Below are 20493 nucleotides of genomic sequence, written 5' to 3' on the forward strand. Positions count from 1 at the left end.
CTGCCCCTGAACAGGCAGTTAACCCACTGTTCCTAGGCTGTCATTGAAAATAAGAATTTGTTCTTAACTGACTTGCCTCATTAAAAAAAAAAAAAATGTTGACTCAGTGCCTACCATGTGGATATAGCCAAATTATAGTTACTCGTTGTGTATTTACTCCTTGTGTTATTATTTCTCTCTGCATTGTTAGTCTACACCTAACAATGCTGTTAGTCTACACCTAACAATGCTGTTAGTCTACACCTGTTGTTTACAAGAATGTGTATTTGATTTTTGATACCTGTAAATCAAAATCTCAAATAATGTCCCCATGGGAGAACCATTTGGTGAACCCTTTTGGTTCCAGGTAGAACCCTTTTGGGTTCCACGTAGAGGCCTTTCTGCAGATGGTTGGACATGGAACTCAAAAGGGTTCTGCCGCGAACCAAAAATGTTTCTCCTATGGGAACAGTTAAATAACCCTTTTGGAAACGTTTTTTATACGGAGCTCATGTGAGTGGAAAAACAGTACAAATATTTTAATCAGTTTTGTTTCTATATAAACGTTTTGCGTATTGCTAGTTAAATTAATTAAACTTTTGTCAGAAGAACCGGAAGTAGACCATTTATAATCAGAAAAAAACCGGAAGTTGGTGTGGGGTGGACCGTTCTTATAATATAGGGTGGACATGGTATTTTGTTAACTGACCCTTACATGTATATTTTTTTCTTCCGTTTAACCAACAAGTTATTTTGGAGCATCATACCGAACCTAACTTTGTCAATTTGCAGGTAGGTGGCAGAAGTTTGCTAACGTTATCTAGCTTCTCAAGATTATTGACTGTTAGGCTAACACTTCGGATCTAGTATAACGTTAGCTATGAATCTGACGTTCGCTAGCTAGCGTTACTAGCTACAATGAAATATATTGTTGATTTAACGTTAGCTAGCAAATCATTTTAGTTAACGTTACTTCGCTAGAGTCACTGCTTCTTTCTATGGGAAAACTGTATGAATATACAATTTTCAGAGTAGTTAGCTAGCTAATTGGTTTGCTCGAGCTACCTAACGTTAGCTAACATTACAATCAGATTTTTTTGACTGACACGAAACACACCACAGTAAGCTAGCTTAGTAACCAACTAGCGTTAGCTAACTAAGTTAGATGACAAACGTTAACCACTGAACCTGGCTGGCCAGCTAGCTAGTTTAGCTTGCCAACTGTCATAATGTTTGTGCTGGATGACACTTTCACCTGATCTTACAGGGCAAGATGACACTGACAACCTCTGAAGTAGATACATACTCCCGAAAAGAAGGATGATCATTTCTATTGGTGACGGTCAAGTGCTGACATGAGCATAATCAGAAACACATCCTTTCTCACTGACTGACTGATGTTCTTCTTTCAGTACAGAGGTCCATATCAGGCCCTACTAGTGTCTGGTCAGGTATTGTTATGGAAAGAGTATTTTCTGTTTTCCCGTATTGATCTAGCTGGAGACAACAATGTTATTGCGTACTTGTTGGGATTCGGGAGAAGTACACAAGCTCACTTAAGAGTTGTGATGATTTCTGGATGCTGAAGGTGAAGCATCACTAATAGCTTCCCCTGCCAGAGACCCTTCTCTTTTTCACCCCTCTCCTGTCTCTGTCACAAACACTTCCTCTCAGAAAAATAGTGAGAGAAGCTAGGAGGAGAGATGGAAAAGCTTACACTGTTTGATACTGTTGTTATTTTGCGGATAAATAAGGCAACAAGTCAATATGGCTGGAATGCACAGGCGGCATTCCGTGGCCGTCCTGGCAATGGGCCGGGGTAGCTTGGTGAGTCCTATCTGATATTCTGTCTAAGACTAGACTAGTTCCTATGTATGAGTTGATTTGATTATACAGACAAACAGCAACAGTAATTTATTTTACCTAAGGCTAGTGATTGTCTATAGGCTACTTTTGATTTGATACTTCGGTCAACCATTTTTAGTGGTGCCACATTCGAGAACAGAACTGTATCAAGAGCAGTTTTCTTGTTGATTCTGCTGGCAAAGAAATTAAGTTAAAATACTAGTTTTACTCACAATGCAGGCTATGCAGCACGGTGCTGAAGATGATGATTTTGGTGATGATGATGAAATAACATGTTGCGGCTCCATGATCTGTTCACCGCTTCAGCTGAAGAAGTCACGGTTAGGAAGGAAGGGTCGACTATTCCAATGTCAATGGCATTTCCTGGATGTTCCGGTGTTATGATATAAGAGCTCAGTTTCTAGTTCTCTTGTTTCTAGTTTCTGACTAACACCATTCCTGCCATGATCCTGGCTACTCCTCCCAGTTGTCTGCCTTTCGGACTATATCTGTCAGGCTAGCTACAGCTAATCTGGTCTCCTCTCACATGGCATTGCCTCCCTGAAGACCCACATATGATGTTTGCCATGTTCCTCCATGGCCCATTTTGACCATTTCTCAAAAATGTCCTCAGTTTGGGTAGACGGTGAGCGGTACTGTCTGTGTGTCTACCGGCAGTAATGGTTACAGTCTGCTGAACCATATGACTGGGTGTGTGACTGCTCTGTCCTCAGGCTGTCTGTGGCCTAGCTAGCATGAGTCAGCTGGCTCTGTGTCTGTCTATATGGCCTAGCTAGCTAAGAGTCAGCTAGTTGACATTCAGAAGAGGGAACTAGACCTAGTGGATATATCATCAATAAGTTTTTTTTCTAGTACTTGTTGTGGAATAGGCCTAAATCAGCCATTTTCCCTCTCAGCCTCTTCCTGGCAATCTTATTTAACTAGACAAGTCAGTTAAGAACAAATTCTTATTTACAATGTCGGCCTACCAAAAGGCTAAATGCTTCCCGCTGGGATTAAAAATACAAATATAGGACAAAACACACAACTGCTTTGCTTTATCTTGGCCAGGTCGCAGTTGTAAATGAGAACTTGTTCTCAACTAGCTTACCTGGTTAAATAAAGGTAAGCTAGTTGAGAACACATGACAACACAACATGACAACAACATGGTAGCAACACAACATGACAACATGGTAGCAACACAACATGACAACAACATGGTAGCAGCACAAAACATAATACAAACATTATTGGGCACAGACAACAGCACCAAGGGCAAGAAGGTAGAGACAGAATGCATCACGCAAAGCAGCCACAACTGTCAGTAAGATTGTCCATGATTGAGTCTTTGAATAAAGAGATTGAGATAAAACTGTCCAGTTTGAGTGTTTGTTGCAGCTCATTCCAGTCACTAGCTCCAGATAACTGAAAAGAGGAGCAACCCAGGGATGTGTGTGCTTTGGGGACCTTTAACAGAATGTGACTGGCAGAATGGGTGTTGTATGTGGAGGATGAGGGCTGCAGTAGGTATCTCAGATAGGGGGGAGTGAGGCCTAAGAGGGTTTTATAAATAAGCATCAACCAGTGGTCTTGTGACGGGTTTACAGAGGAGTGATGTGTCCTGTAAGGAGCATTGGTGGCAAATCTGATGGCCGAGTTGATGGCATGGAATGTTGTCATCAATAAAAACATGTTTGTGTGCTTCACTTTGTTGTTGTGGAAAATCCAATGTTGAAATGTTTTATCTTAGATCTCACCAAGAACTCAGTTTCATTGTTTCTTGTTTGTGGATAAATTACAGATTTCCAGGCACACAGAGAAGTGCAAAGATCACAAAAAAATCTAACCGAGGTGAGGCTGTAGACTAACACCAGCAGTCACAAGGTCCTCTGTCCTAAACTATGTTCTCTCTCTCCACCCCCCAGATTTCCGGCAGCCCCCTCCTGAGCAAGATGAGTGCGGACGGGGGAGGCAAGCCTGCCAAGGTGGGCTCGGTGGTGGAGGTGATCGGTAAGGGCCAGCGTGGCACGGTGGCGTATGTGGGCGCCACGCTCTTTGCCACGGGTAAGTGGGTGGGTGTGATCCTGGATGAACCCAAGGGCAAGAATGATGGCACGGTCCAGGGGAAGAGATACTTCCAGTGTGATGAGAACTGCGGCATCTTTGTGCGCCAGTCCCAGGTAACTAAGCTAACCCTCCATACCACACACACACAGACAACCTCTCTCTAACTGACACACACAGACACGCTCTCTCTAACTGTGACACACACACACACACTCTCTCTCTAACTGTGACACACACACACTCTCTCTCTCTAACTGTGACACACACACACACTCTCTCTCTCTCTAACTGTGACACACACACACACTCTCTCTCTCTCTAACTGTGACACACACACACAGACACTCTCTCTCTAACTGTGACACACACACACACACTCTCTCTCTAACTGTGACACACACACACTCTCTCTCTAACTGTGACACACACACACAGACTCTCTCTCTCTAACTGTGACACACACACACAGACTCTCTCTCTCTAACTGTGACACACACACACAGACACTCTCTCTAACTGTGACACACACACACTCTCTCTCTAACTGTGACACACACACACACTCTCTCTAACTGTGACACACACACACACTCTCTCTAACTGTGACACACACACACACTCTCTCTCTAACTGTGACACACACACACACTCTCTCTCTAACTGTGACACACACACACACTCTCTCTCTAACTGTGACACACACACACACTCTCTCTCTAACTGTGACACACACACACTCTCTCTCTAACTGTGACACACACACACACTCTCTCTCTAACTGTGACACACACACACACTCACACTCTAACTGTGACACACACTCACTCTCTAACTGTGACACACACACACACTCTCTCTCTAACTGTGACACACACACACACTCTCTCTCTAACTGTGACACACACACACACTCTCTCTCTAACTGTGACACACACACACACTCTCTCTCTAACTGTGACACACACACACACACTCTCTCTAACTGTGACACACACACACACTCTCTCTCTAACTGTGACACACACACACACTCTCTCTCTAACTGTGACACACACACACACTCTCTCTAACTGTGACACACACTCTCTCTCTAACTGTGACACACACTCTCTCTCTAACTGTGACACACACACACACTCACTCTCTAACTGTGACACACACACACACTCTCTCTCTAACTGTGACACACACACACACACTCTCTCTCTAACTGTGACACACACACACACTCTCTCTCTAACTGTGACACACACACACACACTCACTCTCTAACTGTGACACACACACACACACACACTCTCTCTCTAACTGTGACACACACACACACTCACTCTCTAACTGTGACACACACACACACACTCTCTCTCTAACTGTGACACACACACACACACTCTCTCTCTAACTGTGACACACACACACACACTCTCTCTCTAACTGTGACACACACACACACACTCTCTCTCTAACTGTGACACACACACACACACTCTCTCTAACTGTGACACACACACACACACACACTCTCTCTCTAACTGTGACACACACACACACACACACTCTCTCTCTAACTGTGACACACACACACACACACACTCTCTCTCTAACTGTGACACACACACACACACACACTCTCTCTCTCTAACTGTGACACACACACACACACTCTCTCTAACTGTGACACACACACACACACTCTCTCTCTAACTGTGACACACACACACACTCTCTCTCTAACTGTGACACACACACACACTCTCTCTCTAACTGTGACACACACACTCTCTCTCTAACTGTGACACACACACTCTCTCTAACTGTGACACACACACTCTCTCTCTAACTGTGACACACACACACACACTCTCTCTAACTGTGACACACACACACACTCTCTCTCTAACTGTGACACACACACACTCTCTCTAACTGTGACACACACACTCTCTCTCTAACTGTGACACACACTCTCTCTCTAACTGTGACACACACACACACTCTCTCTAACTGTGACACACACACTCACTCTCTAACTGTGACACACACACACACACTCTCTCTAACTGTGACACACACACACACACTCTCTCTCTAACTGTGACACACACACACACTCTCTCTCTAACTGTGACACACACACACACACACACACTCTCTCTAACTGTGACACACACACACACACACACTCTCTCTAACTGTGACACACACACACACTCTCTCTCTAACTGTGACACACACACACACACTCTCTCTCTAACTGTGACACACACACACACTCTCTCTCTAACTGTGACACACACACACACTCTCTCTCTAACTGTGACACACACACACACTCTCTCTCTAACTGTGACACACACACACACTCTCTCTCTAACTGTGACACACACACACACACTCTCTCTCTAACTGTGACACACACACACACACTCTCTCTAACTGTGACACACACACACTCACTCTCTAACTGTGACACACACACACACACTCTCTCTAACTGTGACACACACACACACACTCTCTCTCTAACTGTGACACACACACACACACTCTCTCTAACTGTGACACACACACACACACTCTCTCTCTAACTGTGACACACACACACACACTCTCTCTCTAACTGTGACACACACACACACACTCTCTCTCTAACTGTGACACACACACACACACTCTCTCTCTAACTGTGACACACACACACACTCTCTCTCTAACTGTGACACACACACACACACTCTCTCTCTAACTGTGACACACACACACACACTCTCTCTCTAACTGTGACACACACACACACACTCTCTCTCTAACTGTGACACACACACACACACTCTCTCTCTAACTGTGACACACACACACAGACATTCTCTCTCTAACTGTGACACACACACACACATTCTCTCTCTAACTGTGACACACACACTCTCTCTCTAACTGTGACACACACACTCTCTCTCTAACTGTGACACACACACTCTCTCTCTAACTGTGACACACACACTCTCTCTCTAACTGTGACACACACACTCTCTCTCTAACTGTGACACACACACTCTCTCTCTAACTGTGACACACACACTCTCTCTCTAACTGTGACACACACACTCTCTCTCTAACTGTGACACACACACTCTCTCTCTAACTGTGACACACACACTCTCTCTCTAACTGTGACACACACACACACACACACACTCTCTCTCTAACTGTGACACACACATTGTGGAAGAGTAATAGACTGGTGTATTGAACCGGTCTCTCTCTCTCTCCTTATCAGATCCAGCTAGTGGAAGATGGTGCCACCTCTCCAGACATCCCAGAATCTTCCACTGCCAAGTTCCTGTCCAAGCAGAAAGGTGAGCAGAATAACAAAGCTGTAGCCTTCATTTACATGGCCTCAGATAGCATCAGGATTGGGTTTAATTTAATTTAAATTCAGTCAATTCCGTAAGTAAACTGAAATTCCAATTCTAATTGTCCTCAATGCTACTTTACTTCCTGAGTTCTCCCCAACCCTGGATAGCATGGCACTGATCTTTAGGCTACAATCATAAAGACAACACTAACCAGGTTTCCATCCAACGTTTTTAAGCGAGTAAAGTACATGTTGGATAAAAAATGTCATGACAGGCCTGATAGAAACATAAAATGTGTCAGTGAACTTTCCACATGTTGACAAAACTAAATACTCTAGACATGGTGGGATCTTTTTGTGTCGGTTAAATTCATTATGTGAGAATTGTCTGCAGAAACTCTTTATGCACAAATATTGATATAATACCCATCATATGGAAGTAAACTTGGAATCACGCGATGACATGAAACCATGCAGTTCATTAGACTACAGATGAAATGAGGGATGAATTTATAACTATATATAATAATTATAATAACGATATAATGCCATTTTTTTTGTGTTTTTTTTTTAATGACAAATCCATCAGTAGAGTTAAATGCCATGGAAAACCATTGAACTTTTCTATTCACTACATGGGAATGAAACTGCAGAAGTAAATGTTATGTGCACTACGTGATCACGCACAGCCTTTTAATCCCCAACAAGTCCATTCGATGGAAACTCATCTTTGGTGGGGAAATGCGCGTATTGTTGTTAAGCAGATATAGAATATTCGCATGAAAATCTGCTGCCGGTTGGATGGAAACCTAGCTACTGTAATACGTTATATTACGGTCCACTTCAAGTATTTTTAAAGGGTTTAGAAGTCCTTTATAAATGGTTGTGTGTGTTTATAATAATAACATATGATCTGTTTTTATCTTCAGACGTCCCTGAGATTCCAAAATCAGTCAAACAGGTACAGGAAACATACAGACCTTTTGTTTGGGAGCGATTTCCATCCCTCTCCTTTTCTCCCCCTCCATGTGACCTACCTGACCTCTTCCCTCTTTTCTACTTCTCTCTATCCCCCCCCAAATACCATTTTCAGACGCCCGTTTCCAAGAAGGTATAGATATTTAAAACTATGCTCACCTACTTTATCACGGTGGTTGCTTGCTTGTCACGTTTTCTTTTGAATTAGGCTGTTCAGGGTAATATTTTTGGCCTGTCATAGCTTTACTTTTGAATTAGGCTGTTCAGGGTAATATTTTTGGCCTGTCATAGCTTTTCTTTTGAATTAGGCTGTTCAGGGTAATATTTTTGGCCTGTCATAGCTTTTCTTTTGAATTAGGCTGTTCAGGGTAATATTTTTGGCCTGTCATAGCTTTACTTTTGAATTAGGCTGTTCAGGGTAATATTTTTGGCCTGTCATAGCTTTACTTTTGAATTAGGCTGTTCAGGGTAATATTTTTGGCCTGTCATAGCTTTACTTTTGAATTAGGCTGTTCAGGGTAATATTTTTGGCCTGTCATAGCTTTTCTTTTGAATTAGGCTGTTCAGGGTAATATTTTTGGCCTGTCATAGCTTTACTTTTGAATTAGGCTGTTCAGGGTAATATTTTTGGCCTGTCATAGCTTTACTTTTGAATTAGGCTGTTCAGGGTAATATTTTTGGCCTGTCATAGCTTTACTTTTGAATTAGGCTGTTCAGGGTAATATTTTTGGCCTGTCATAGCTTTACTTTTGAATTAGGCTGTTCAGGGTAATATTTTTGGCCTGTCATAGCTTTACTTTTGAATTAGGCTGTTCAGGGTAATATTTTTGGCCTGTCATAGCTTTACTTTTGAATTAGGCTGTTCAGGGTAATATTTTTGGCCTGTCATACTTTTCTGTCGTTCGTCTTTTGTTCTGTATTCTGCTAACGGATCACATGGGTGTTTCATGTCACCGTACATTTTCACTTTGGTTCCATGACACATTTAGGAGCATGATGTTCCATGTTCTGGCTGTTAGGTTCATTTTTTATATATATGTATATATATTTATTATTTTTGTATATATATATATAAAATACATTTTTTTTGTATTCTTGCATTGTGATGCGCCTTGTTTTTGCCGCGACTTCACTTGGGATTATTTTGTAACTTATTTTAAGTCATGTTATATACTTTTTAACATCGACTTCACCCACTTATATATATTAACTACAGTACGTCTCCTCAGTTTTTAAAAGTAGCGGTTATCAGCTCAAACTTCATACTTGCATAAAGACTGAAAGAAAAATTCCACCCAAAAACTCTCTTTTGGTATTTGTTTGATTAGTCAATAGTTGATATAGTTGTAAAATGTTTTGCAGGTCAGCAATGAAGTTTTCAAGATATGCAGCTTTCAAATACAGAAATGCAGTCGGTATGTTGCATCATATGATGCAAAGTGCTTCAAACCGGCTGTATTTCTGTATGTCAACAATGAAGCAAATAGTGAGTTTTTGGGTGGAGTTTTCCTTGAAGTGACTAAGGGGAAGGCAGTAACACACAGCAGTCCAGATATATCAGTGTGTTTTGACTAATATTAACCCTGTGTGTTTCTGCCTCTCTGCCCTGCTAACTACTGCCCTTCGCCGTCTCTGCTGGGCCTGTGTGTGTTCTCTATCCTCTCCTCCGCCGCTACTATACCCTCCTCCTCTTCCTCCTCCTCCTCCTCCTCCTCCAGTCCGTCACCCGTCGTAGCACCAAGGTGAGCTTGTTATGAACAGCAGACGCTGTGGTAAAAGGGTTCCGTTAAAGACGAGCCCACCTGTCCATTCCTACTGTAGATCGTGTCGACCTTGTTATGAACAGCAGACGCTGTGGTTAAAGACGAGCCCACCTGTCCATTCCTACTGTAGATCATGTTGACCTTGTGATGTCACAGCTGCACGCTCTGAGGTAGATTAGAGCAACGGAATGTTGATAAGCTCATGAATATGGAAGATGTAGGTATGTGACAGAGTAGGAAAGTAGCTCACCACAGTCTGCGAAGGAATGATGTTTTAGAGTGGGAGATCTCCTGCTACAGTTTAACGTCATACACTGAGATAATCAACAGTCAGTATTTGACTTGAAAGTATGTCGCACGTCAGTACATGGTGTGTGTATCTGTTTAGGCCTAACTATAGAATGTGAGAGTAGTAGAGTGTATAAAGTTGTTCTAGAAGATCCCCTCAGGAAGAGAGAACAGCAGTAATGGCTCTTCAACCCCTAACACAGCAGAGTGTATAAAGTTGTTCTAGAAGATTCCCTCGGGAAGAGAGAACAGCAGTAGACAGCTCTTCAACCCCTAACAGTCTACTCTCATACAACAGTGGAACACTCCAGGTCGTCTCTCCTCCTCCAGCTCCCTCCCCTCCCTCCTCATGGTACGTTCCAGGCCTCAAAGCACCTGACTCCCCTGGGAGAGATCAACTGGTCCTGGAGGGGTGAACTCTGGTCATTCCTGGAGGGGTGAATAAAGGTCAAATTCACTGCAATAACTGGAAAAACGACAGCGTAGTTAGTTTTAGTATTTTAAACCAAAGTTCCCACAAAATGTGAAGCAGTAACTTACTACTGTAGTAGTGCCTCTAAAACCAGAGTTCACCCTTTTACAGACAGTTCAGTTCACCTGGCCAGTTCCTTGAGAACTGTTGGTACTTTATGGTGTAGTACAGATCAGCACAGTAAAGGGTGACTTATATGGCACTGGGTGTGGTATTTGCTCACCAAGGCAGGTTTCACTTAGATACGGGTTTACCGGAGTTTACCTGGGCTCTGGGTGGAATGTTTCTGTGTTCAGTTCTGGAAGCAGTCTGTTTTTATGGTCACTGGGATTAACAGGTAATGGTACGGTCTCACAGATGTAGTTCTCTTTTACATGTATTTTACTTGTATTTCTCCCTCTTCCTGTTCTCTCTCGCTCCCCTTTCTCTTTCTATCTTTTCTTTACCTCTCTCTACCTCTACTCTCTACCTCTACCCTCTACCTCCACCCTCTACCCCTACCTCCACCCTCTACCTCCCCCTCTACCCACCTCCCCCTCTCCCCCTCCCACACCTTCTCTCCCCCTCCCACACCTTTCTCTACCCCCCTCCCACACCTCTCTCTACCTCCTCCCACACACCTCTCTCTACCTCCTCCCACACCTCTCTCTACCCCCTCCCACACACCTCTCTCTACCTTCTCCCACCCACACCTCTCTCTACCTCTACCCCACCTCCACCCTCTCTCTACCCCCCTCCCACATCTCCCCCTCTCCCCCTCCCACACATCTCTCTCTCCCCCTCCCACACACCTCCTCTCCCCCTCCCACACATCTCTCTCCCACCCCCTCCCACACACCTCTCTCCCCCTCCCCACACCTCTCTCTACCCCCTCCCACACACCTCTCTCTACCCCCTCCCACACACCTCTCTCTACCCCCTCCCACACACCTCTCTCTACCCCCTCCCACACACCTCTCTCTCCCCCTCCCCACACCTCTCTCTCCCCCTCCCACACACCTCTCTCTCTACACCCCCCCCACACCTCTCTCTACCCCCTCCCACACACCTCTCTCTACCCCCTCCCACACACCTCTCTCTACCCCTCCCACACATCTCTCTCTACCCCCTCCCACACTCCTCTCTCTACCCCCTCCCACCTCTCTCTCCCCCTCCCTCTCTCTACCCCCTCCCACACTCCTCTCTCTACCCCCCCTCCCACACTCTCTACCCTCTCTCTACCACCTTCCCACTCACCTCTCTCTACCCCCTCCCCACACACCTCTCTCTCTACCCCTCCCACACACTCCTCTCTCTACCCCTCCCACACACCTCTCTCTACCACCTCCCACACACCTCTCTCTACCCCCTCCCACACTCTCCTCTCTCTACCCCCTCCCACACACTCCTCTCTCTACCCCCTCCCACACTCTCCTCTCTCTACCCCCTCCCACACTCTCCTCTCTCTACCCCCTCCCACACCACTCTCCCCTCTCTACACCCCCTCCCACACCACTCTCCTCTCTCTACCCCCTCCCACACCACTCTCCTCTCTCTACCCCTTCCACCCTCCTCCTCACCACCTTCTCTCCTCTCTCTACCCCTCCCCACCACTCTCCTCTCTCTACCCCTCCCACACCACTCTCCTACCACCTCTCTACCCCCTCCCACCACCTCCACCTCTCTCTCTCTACCCCTCCCCACCACTCTCCTCTCTCTACCACCTCCCCACCACTCTCCTCTCTCTACCACCTCCCACACCACTCTCCTCTCTCTACCCCCTCCCCACACTCTCCTCTCTCTACCCCCTCCCACACCACTCTCCTCTCTCTACCCCCTCCCCACCACTCTCCTCTCTCTACCCCCTCCCCACCACTCTCCTCTCTCTACCCCTCCCACACCACTCTCTCTCTCTACCCCCTCCCCACCACTCTCCTCTCTCTACCCCTCCCCACACTCTCCTCTCTCTACCACCTCCCACACCACTCTCCTCTCTCTACCCCCCCCACCACTCTCCTCTCTCTACCCCCTCCCACACCACTCTCCTCTCTCTACCACCTCCCACACCACTCCCACCTCTCTCTACCCCCTCCCACACCACTCCCACCTCTCCAGGCTCCCCGAGCCATCGGCTTGTCCAGCTCTCGGTCCAGGGAGGATGTCAGCGAGGGCAGCCTGTCTTCCAAGGGTGCGCTGGGGGCTCCTGTCGTCCCCCTGTCCAGCGGAAACCCCGCCACGTCCGGAGCTCCACCCCCCGCCACCCCTAGCAAGGTCAGTCCACAACCCCCTGTGGCCAATCAGATCATCACCTTAGGTTCTGGGGAGCTTTTTGGTCTAGCACAGAAAGAAAACACCCCATTTATCATAACATTGATACGTTGTTGGATATGTTTACTACTGGGCTAGAACAAAAGCCTGCAGCCTGATATGTCATTTATATAGAGCTGAGACGATAAACCCAAAAAATGATCGACACATACCACTTAATGAGGACATTTTGATGACATTCATTACGATAATTAGCCTATTCTACAGAAAAGTGAAGTTTGAAATTAAGTTTGCTAATATAGGGTGATTATTGGGATAATGGCGACTGTGCATGAAGATGGCGATCCCCATGTACTTACCACACATTCCTTGTTTTGCTAAGTTTGCAGTGTTCATCGCTCTCCGTTACTATTTGTATGGTCATTGGCACCGTGTACATGATCCCAAAGCTTTAAGACGCAGTCAATAAAACAATGTTTACTGGCACTGTCGCTCGCCGTAGTTTAAGAACTCTGTGGGTAGTGCTAAAAACAAGATGTCATATCTGAAATCCTCTATCTTTAGGGACCGTCGGCCGTTGATGGCTACAACATTCAAACTAGCAGTAGTAGTTTGAAGGGTGACAACAAAAACTGGTGCACATTATTGTAAACGTATCATTCTATTTGTTGTATTGATTCAGTCAGTTTATGGTGATTGTATCTTTTTGTCTGCATCGCCCAGCTTCACCATGATATCACCTCCATCCATTGTGTTTCCTCATTCGTTGTCTGTTGACTGTTGTGTTCCGTCCATGTTGTCGTTGTAAACAGGCTGAGCCTCCTGCATCAATGCAGGTAGGGTAACAGTATCTGAACGCATGCTTATCTGGTCTGGGCATGTTGTTTGACTAACAAACCGGGGTTGCCCCAAATGGCACCCTATTCCCTATATAGTGTACTGCTTGATAGGGAATACGGTGCCATTTGGGACATATCCATTTGGGAAGTATCCTGGGATCATAGGGTGCTACTCCCCAGCCTCACTACCACTGCCCTTCACCTGCATGCCAACAGAGGGCAGAGTTTCTTTGGTTTAATATTACTGAGTAAAGGAGTTTACTCCAGACACAGTTCCTGGTGGTGGGAGCATGTCTTGGAGCTTTTGAGGTGTTTTTTTTTGGAATGTGGGTTCTAACGTCTCTGGTTGCTTTGAGATGTCCACTATCCCCTCTCTCAATGCCCCCTCCATCCCTTCCTACTCACCCCCCTCCCCCTTCTCTCTCTGTCTTCCCTGATGTGTTCACCTTCACACCTTAACCTCTCCGTGTTTCCAGGAGGAAGAGTCTCTGCGTGGCCAGGTGAAGGACCTAGAGGAGAAGCTGGAGACCCTGAAGATGAAGCGGGCGGAGGACAAGGTCTTTGTCTTTTTAATAATCTATTTATCTTGTTATTATATATGTACAGCACGTTGACTGGCTGTCTCTGTATGAATATACAAATATAAAGACATCTAAAGTAGATTTTATTTTGATAAATATGTAATAACTTGTATTATTATTTATTCATATTTACAATGATTATTCAGGTAAAGCTGAAGGAGCTGGAGAAACACAAGATACAGCTGGAGCAGCTCCAGGAGTGGAAGACCAAGATGCAGGAGCAGCAGACGGACCTGCAGAAACAACTCAAAGAGGCCAAGAAGGTACAGTACACACCAGAAACATGAATGATTAACCTCTATGGTAGTCACCTTTTTGAAATGAGTACAGAACCTTCACACTTCTTTTCGGGTTTCTGTCCACTTCTCTTATTAAATCGGAGTACTTGGCAAGACTTCAAGTAACAAACCGGTAGTCATTAACCTAGGATAATTAAAAGGTCATCCCTTATGTAATGTTGTACCAGGTATGGAAGTCTGTTGTCAGGTACCTAGTTTTAGCTTTGGTTAGATTGACATTGCTAATGACGTCCACTCTTGTCATTCTGGATTTTTTGCGTATTTCGTCTGACTCTGTTCATTCACAAATGTGAGATTTACACTAATGTTCCTCTCCCAGGATGCCCGGGAGGCATTGGAGGCCAAGGACCGCTATATGGAGGAGATGTCAGACACGGCGGACGCCATCGAGATGGCCACCCTGGACAAGGAGATGGCCGAGGAGCGGTCCGAAAGCATGCAGGTGGAGGTGGAGTCGCTGAAGGAGAAGGTGGAGGAACTCACCATGGACCTGGAGATAATTAAACACGAGGTTGAGGAGAAAGGTTAGAGGTCACTAGTAGTGAGTTGCTATAAAAGGCTGCTCTATTTATGGTATCTCATCCCATACAGAGGGTCAAAGATCATACCCCCAAAACATGCTAACCTCCCCTGTTATTGTAATGGTGAGAGGTTAGCATGTCTTGGGGGTATGATCTTTGACTCTAACTTTCTCACTCATCATTCACTCATCATTCAGGATTATCTGTGATGGTAGCATCCAGATTAATGTTGCAGTGTTCAGAAACATTCTTATGATAAAACTGACCCCAATGACACAATATTTACCATTTATTTATATTGGACTCAAAATAAATTGAAATGCAACCATAACGACATGTAAATGCATCCAACAAGTTTGTAGAGTCACAAGCTTGATGTAGTCATTCTGTGCTATGAATATGGGACCAAATACTAAACTATTGACTACATTATTTATAATCTTTAGGGATGTCAATAATTTTGGCCCCTACCTTTTTATTGAGAAAAATATATATTGTTAAACAAAATTGTTTTGCATACACTATAGGTCAGTATTTAAATGATTTATTTTATACAGTCATAGTTGTTCATTTTTATCAAGGGTGTCAATCATTTCGGATCCCACTGTCTTTGTATTTAAGAAAAAATAGCTATCATATTTGACAAGGACTTCAGTTTTGCTTGGCAAAGTTGAAACGAAACCTAACCTAACTCTTGCTTCTCCAGGTTCTGACGGAGCTGCCTCTAGTTACCACGTAAAGCAGTTGGAGGAGCAGAACAGCAGGCTGAAAGATGCTCTGGTCAGGTGTGTGTACTTAAAAAATAAAAAAAGGTGTTATTGGTTTTATTTCTTGAGAGCTTTCAGTTTTGACCAAACTGTCTCATCCGTTACCTGATGTTTCATTGAGATCTAGTGCCCCTTCTGGGTACACTGGGGTGTCTCTTCCCTTCAGGATTTGCTCAAAATGATTTGTCTGTCACTTTTTGGGGCAGTTTCCTGGACACAAATTAAGCCTAGTCCTGGACTAAAGAGCCTGCTCAGTGGAGAATCTCCATTACAAGTGGTTTCTAGTGCAGGACTGCACTTAATCTGGGTCTGGGAAACCAGCCTTAAACGTTTCCCTTTAGTTTGATCTCTAACAGAACTATTTGTTCCCCTCCCTCAGGATGCGTGACCTGTCGTCGTCTGAGAAGCAGGAGCACGTGAAGCTGCAGAAGCAGATGGAGAAGAAGAATGGAGAGCTGGAGACTCTGAGGACACAGAAGGAGAAACTACAGGAGGAGATGAAGCAGGCTGAGGCCACCATCGATGAGTTGAAGGAGCAGGTCAGTCAGCCAGGCCACCATCGATGAGTTGAAGGAGCAGGTCAGTCAGCCAGGCCATCATCGATGAGCTGAAGGAGCAGGTCAGTCAGCCAGGCCACCATCGATGAGTTGAAGGAGCAGGTCAGTCAGCCAGGCCATCATCGATGAGCTGAAGGAGCAGGTCAGTCAGCCAGGCCATCATCGATGAGTTGAAGGAGCAGGTCAGTCAGCCAGGCCATCATTGATGAGCTGAAGGAGCAGGTCAGTCAGCCAGGCCATCATCGATGAGTTGAAGGAGCAGGTCAGTCAGCCAGGCCATCATCGATGAGTTGAAGGAGCAGGTCAGTCAGCCAGGCCATCATTGATGAGCTGAAGGAGCAGGTCAGTCAGCCAGGCCATCATCGATGAGCTGAAGGAGCAGGTCAGTCAGCCAGGCCAATATCGATGAGCTGAAGGAGCAGGTTAGTCAGCCAGGCCATCATCGATGAGCTGAAGGAGCAGGTCAGTCAGCCAGGCCATCATCGATGAGCTGAAGGAGCAGGTCAGTCAGCCAGGCCATCATCGATGAGCTGAAGGAGCAGGTCAGTCAGCCAGGCCATCATCGATGAGCTGAAGGAGCAGGTCAGTCAGCCAGGCCATCATCGATGAGCTGAAGGAGCAGGTCAGTCAGCCAGGCTGTCAGACAGTCAGTCAGCTGGGGGGGGGGGAGAGCTAGATTACTGTCAACAAGCTCAAAGAATAGGTAAGTCAACAAGAAGGTTAGACAGCCAGTCAGGCCACCATCAATGAGCTCAAATAGCAGGTCAGTCAGGCTGTCCGTGAGCCAGTCCGTTAACCAGATAGCCAGCCAGGACATTATCAACAAGCTAAAATAACAGGTCGGTCGGGTCAGTGAGTCAGCCAGTCAACTAGGTTACCATCAACAAGCTCAAAGAACATGCCAGCCAGCCACTCCGACAGGCCACCATCATTGAGCTCAAAGTACAGGTCAGTCTACCAGTCAGTTAGCCAGGTTAGCCAGTCAGTCCACCATGGATGAGCGCAGTGAACAGGTTAGCCAGTCAGTCGGCCCACCATGGATGAGCTCAGTGAACAGGTTAGCCAGTCAGTCGGCCCACCATGGATGAGCTCAGTGAACAGGTTAGCCAGTCAGTCGGCCCACCATGGATGAGCTCAGTGAACAGGTTAGCCAGTCAGTCGGCCCACCATGGATGAGCTCAGTGAACAGGTTAGCCAGTCAGTCGGCCCACCATGGATGAGCTCAGTGAACAGGTTAGCCAGTCAGTCGGCCCACCATGGATGAGCTCAGTGAACAGGTTAGCCAGTCAGTCGGCCCACCATGGATGAGCTCAGTGAACAGGTTAGCCAGTCAGTCGGCCCACCATGGATGAGCTCGGTGAACAGGTTAGCCAGTCAGTCGGCCCACCATGGATGAGCTCGGTGAACAGGTTAGCCAGTCAGTCGGCCCACCATGGATGAGCTCGGTGAACAGGTTAGCCAGTCAGTCGGCCCACCATGGATGAGCTCGGTGAACAGGTTAGCCAGTCAGTCGGCCCACCATGGATGAGCTCAGTGAACAGGTTAGCCAGTCAGTCGGCCCACCATGGATGAGCTCAGTGAACAGGTTAGCCAGTCAGTCGGCCCACCATGGATGAGCTCAGTGAACAGGTTAGCCAGTCGGTCCACCATGGATGAGCTCAGTGAACAGGTTAGCCAGTTGCTCATATAGAGCAGGGGTCTTCAACTTTTTTTACCCAGGAACCCCCTCCCTGGCAAACTGGTGACCCAGGGACCATCATACTTTAGCAAAAAAAATACATTTCATGTCTCATTAGGTGAATGATAATGGCAAGGAGAAGTAATCAACATTTTTAAATGAATAGTTTTGGTAGATTGTTTTTCATTATTTTGACCTGCCCACGTTATTATTTACATTTGAGTCATTTAGCGGACGCTCATATCCAGAGGGACTTGCTATTAGCAAGAAAGGTAGCCTCAAACACATTTTTGCTAAGAGCAACTGTTTAGCTGACCAAGAAGGAGAGTGATGGAGTGTTGCATTAGATGACTATCCTCCACAATCACCTGACCTCAACCCAAATGAGATGGTTTGGACCGCAGAGGCCAGGAAAGGCACCCAACAGGTGCTTAGCATATGTGGGAACTCCTTCAAGACTGTTGCAAAAGCATTCCTCATGAAGCTGGTTGAGAGAATGCCAAGAGTGTTCAAAGCTGTCATCAAAGCAAAGGGTGGCTACTTTGAAGAATCTAAAATATATTTTGATTTAACTTTTTTTTTTTTTTCCTACATGATTCCATATGTGTTATTTCATAGTTTTGATGTCTTCACTATTATTCTACAATGTGGAAAATCAAGAAAAACCCTTGAATGAGTAGGTGTCCAAAATTTTGACTGGTACTGTGTGTCCTAGGTGGATGCTGCTCTCGGGGCAGAGGAGATGGTAGAGACTCTAACTGAGAGGAATCTGGACCTAGAGGAGAAAGTCAGAGAGCTGAGAGAGACAGTCACTGACCTGGTGAGCTCAATCAACAATACCCCTGTCAACCCTGTTACCTTAATGTCAACTTTGATATCCATGTCAACTCCGTTACTTTGTATGCTTTGAGTAGTCAGTGATTTGTTGAGTCAACTCTGTTAGTATGTTTTGAATAACCAACTCTGTGGCAACTGTTTGTCTTTTCATGTGGGTCCACGACATTGGTAAGGAGACTGTTTTAGAGACGGAGAGACACTGTTTGTGTTTGAACCCTGTCTCTGCATGACTTTATACCTAAAGCCCTGTCCACTCATCACTACACAACTATAGCTGGTCTGACCCTTAACCCGTCAACCCTGACCTCGCCCCTCCAGGAAGCGATCAACGAGATGAATGACGAGCTTCAGGAGAACAGCCGAGAGACAGAGATGGAGCTGAGGGAGCAGTTGGACCTGAACGGGGCCAGGGTGAGAGAGGCCCAGAAGAGAGTGGAGGCTGCTCAGGAGACTGTAGCAGACTACCAGCAGACCATCAACAAGTACCGCCAGCTCACTGCCAGCCTGCAGGTATGTACCTCCAGCTCACTGCCAGCCTGCAGGTATGTACCTCCAGCTCACTGCCAGCCTGCAGGTATGTACCACCAGCTCACTGCCAGCCTGCAGCTATGTACCACCAGCTCACTGCCAGCCTGCAGGTATGTACCACCAGCTCACTGCCAGCCTGCAGGTATGTACCACCAGCTCACTGCCAGCCTGCAGGTATGTACCACCAGCCTGTACCACCAGCTCACTGCCAGCCTGCAGGTATGTACCACCAGCTCACTGCCAGCCTGCAGGTATGTACCACCAGCTCACTGCCAGCCTGCAGGTATGTACCACCAGCTCACTGCCAGCCTGCAGGTATGTACCACCAGCTCACTGCCAGCCTGCAGGTATGTACCACCAGCTCACTGCCAGCCTGCAGGTATGTACCACCAGCTCACTGCCAGCCTGCAGGTATGTACCACCAGCTCACTGCCAGCCTGCAGGTATGTACCACCAGCTCACTGCCAGCCTGCAGGTATGTACCACCAGCTCACTGCCAGCCTGCAGGTATGTACCACCAGCTCACTGCCAGCCTGCAGGTATGTACCACCAGCTCACTGCCAGCCTGCAGGTATGTACCACCAGCTCACTGCCAGCCTGCAGGTATGTACCACCAGCTCACTGCCAGTCTGCAGGTATGGTTGCAAATCACAACTTCAGAGGAGTGTCAAAGAACATGCAATCAAAAGAATGACACTGAAAAACACTAACAAGCATGTTTAGTAGTTAAAACAATGGAAAGGTGAACTTGTTTGTCACACTTTGGGGTTTTAATAACTTCCTGAACACTTTACTTTTAAGGAAAATGGCGAAGGTGTTAGGTGCCAGTGTTTTTTTTTTGGGGTTTTATCTAAAGTTCCTGAACACTTTACTTTTAAGGAAAATGTGTG

General features: G+C 46.0%; 1 protein-coding gene across 9 annotated transcripts in view; it reads left to right on the plus strand.

Moving 5' to 3' along the window:
• The first annotated feature begins 621 nt into the window (after positions 1 to 621).
• Positions 622 to 20493, plus strand: part of LOC112259735 (dynactin subunit 1-like) — a 36709-nt gene continuing 16837 nt past the window's right edge. The window contains exons 1-16 of one of the 9 annotated variants that reach the window (XM_042328178.1): positions 622 to 771; positions 3752 to 4006; positions 7171 to 7249; positions 8178 to 8209; positions 8342 to 8359; positions 9945 to 9968; positions 10576 to 10629; positions 12844 to 12999; positions 13809 to 13832; positions 14312 to 14392; positions 14563 to 14679; positions 15035 to 15239; positions 15943 to 16021; positions 16383 to 16542; positions 18954 to 19058; positions 19394 to 19585. In XM_042328178.1, the coding sequence (XP_042184112.1) occupies positions 3779 to 4006; positions 7171 to 7249; positions 8178 to 8209; positions 8342 to 8359; positions 9945 to 9968; positions 10576 to 10629; positions 12844 to 12999; positions 13809 to 13832; positions 14312 to 14392; positions 14563 to 14679; positions 15035 to 15239; positions 15943 to 16021; positions 16383 to 16542; positions 18954 to 19058; positions 19394 to 19585 (1554 nt within the window). In that variant the 5' untranslated portion in view covers positions 622 to 771; positions 3752 to 3778. The remainder of the gene's footprint in view (positions 772 to 3751; positions 4007 to 7170; positions 7250 to 8177; positions 8210 to 8341; positions 8360 to 9944; positions 9969 to 10575; positions 10630 to 12843; positions 13000 to 13808; positions 13833 to 14311; positions 14393 to 14562; positions 14680 to 15034; positions 15240 to 15942; positions 16022 to 16382; positions 16543 to 18953; positions 19059 to 19393; positions 19586 to 20493) is intronic. The other 8 variants (XM_042328180.1, XM_042328181.1, XM_042328179.1 and 5 more) reach the window with 8 other exon arrangements.

This window comes from Oncorhynchus tshawytscha, linkage group LG10 (genome assembly GCF_018296145.1).
Source record: "Oncorhynchus tshawytscha isolate Ot180627B linkage group LG10, Otsh_v2.0, whole genome shotgun sequence".
NCBI classification, from domain to species: Eukaryota; Metazoa; Chordata; class Actinopteri; order Salmoniformes; family Salmonidae; genus Oncorhynchus; species Oncorhynchus tshawytscha.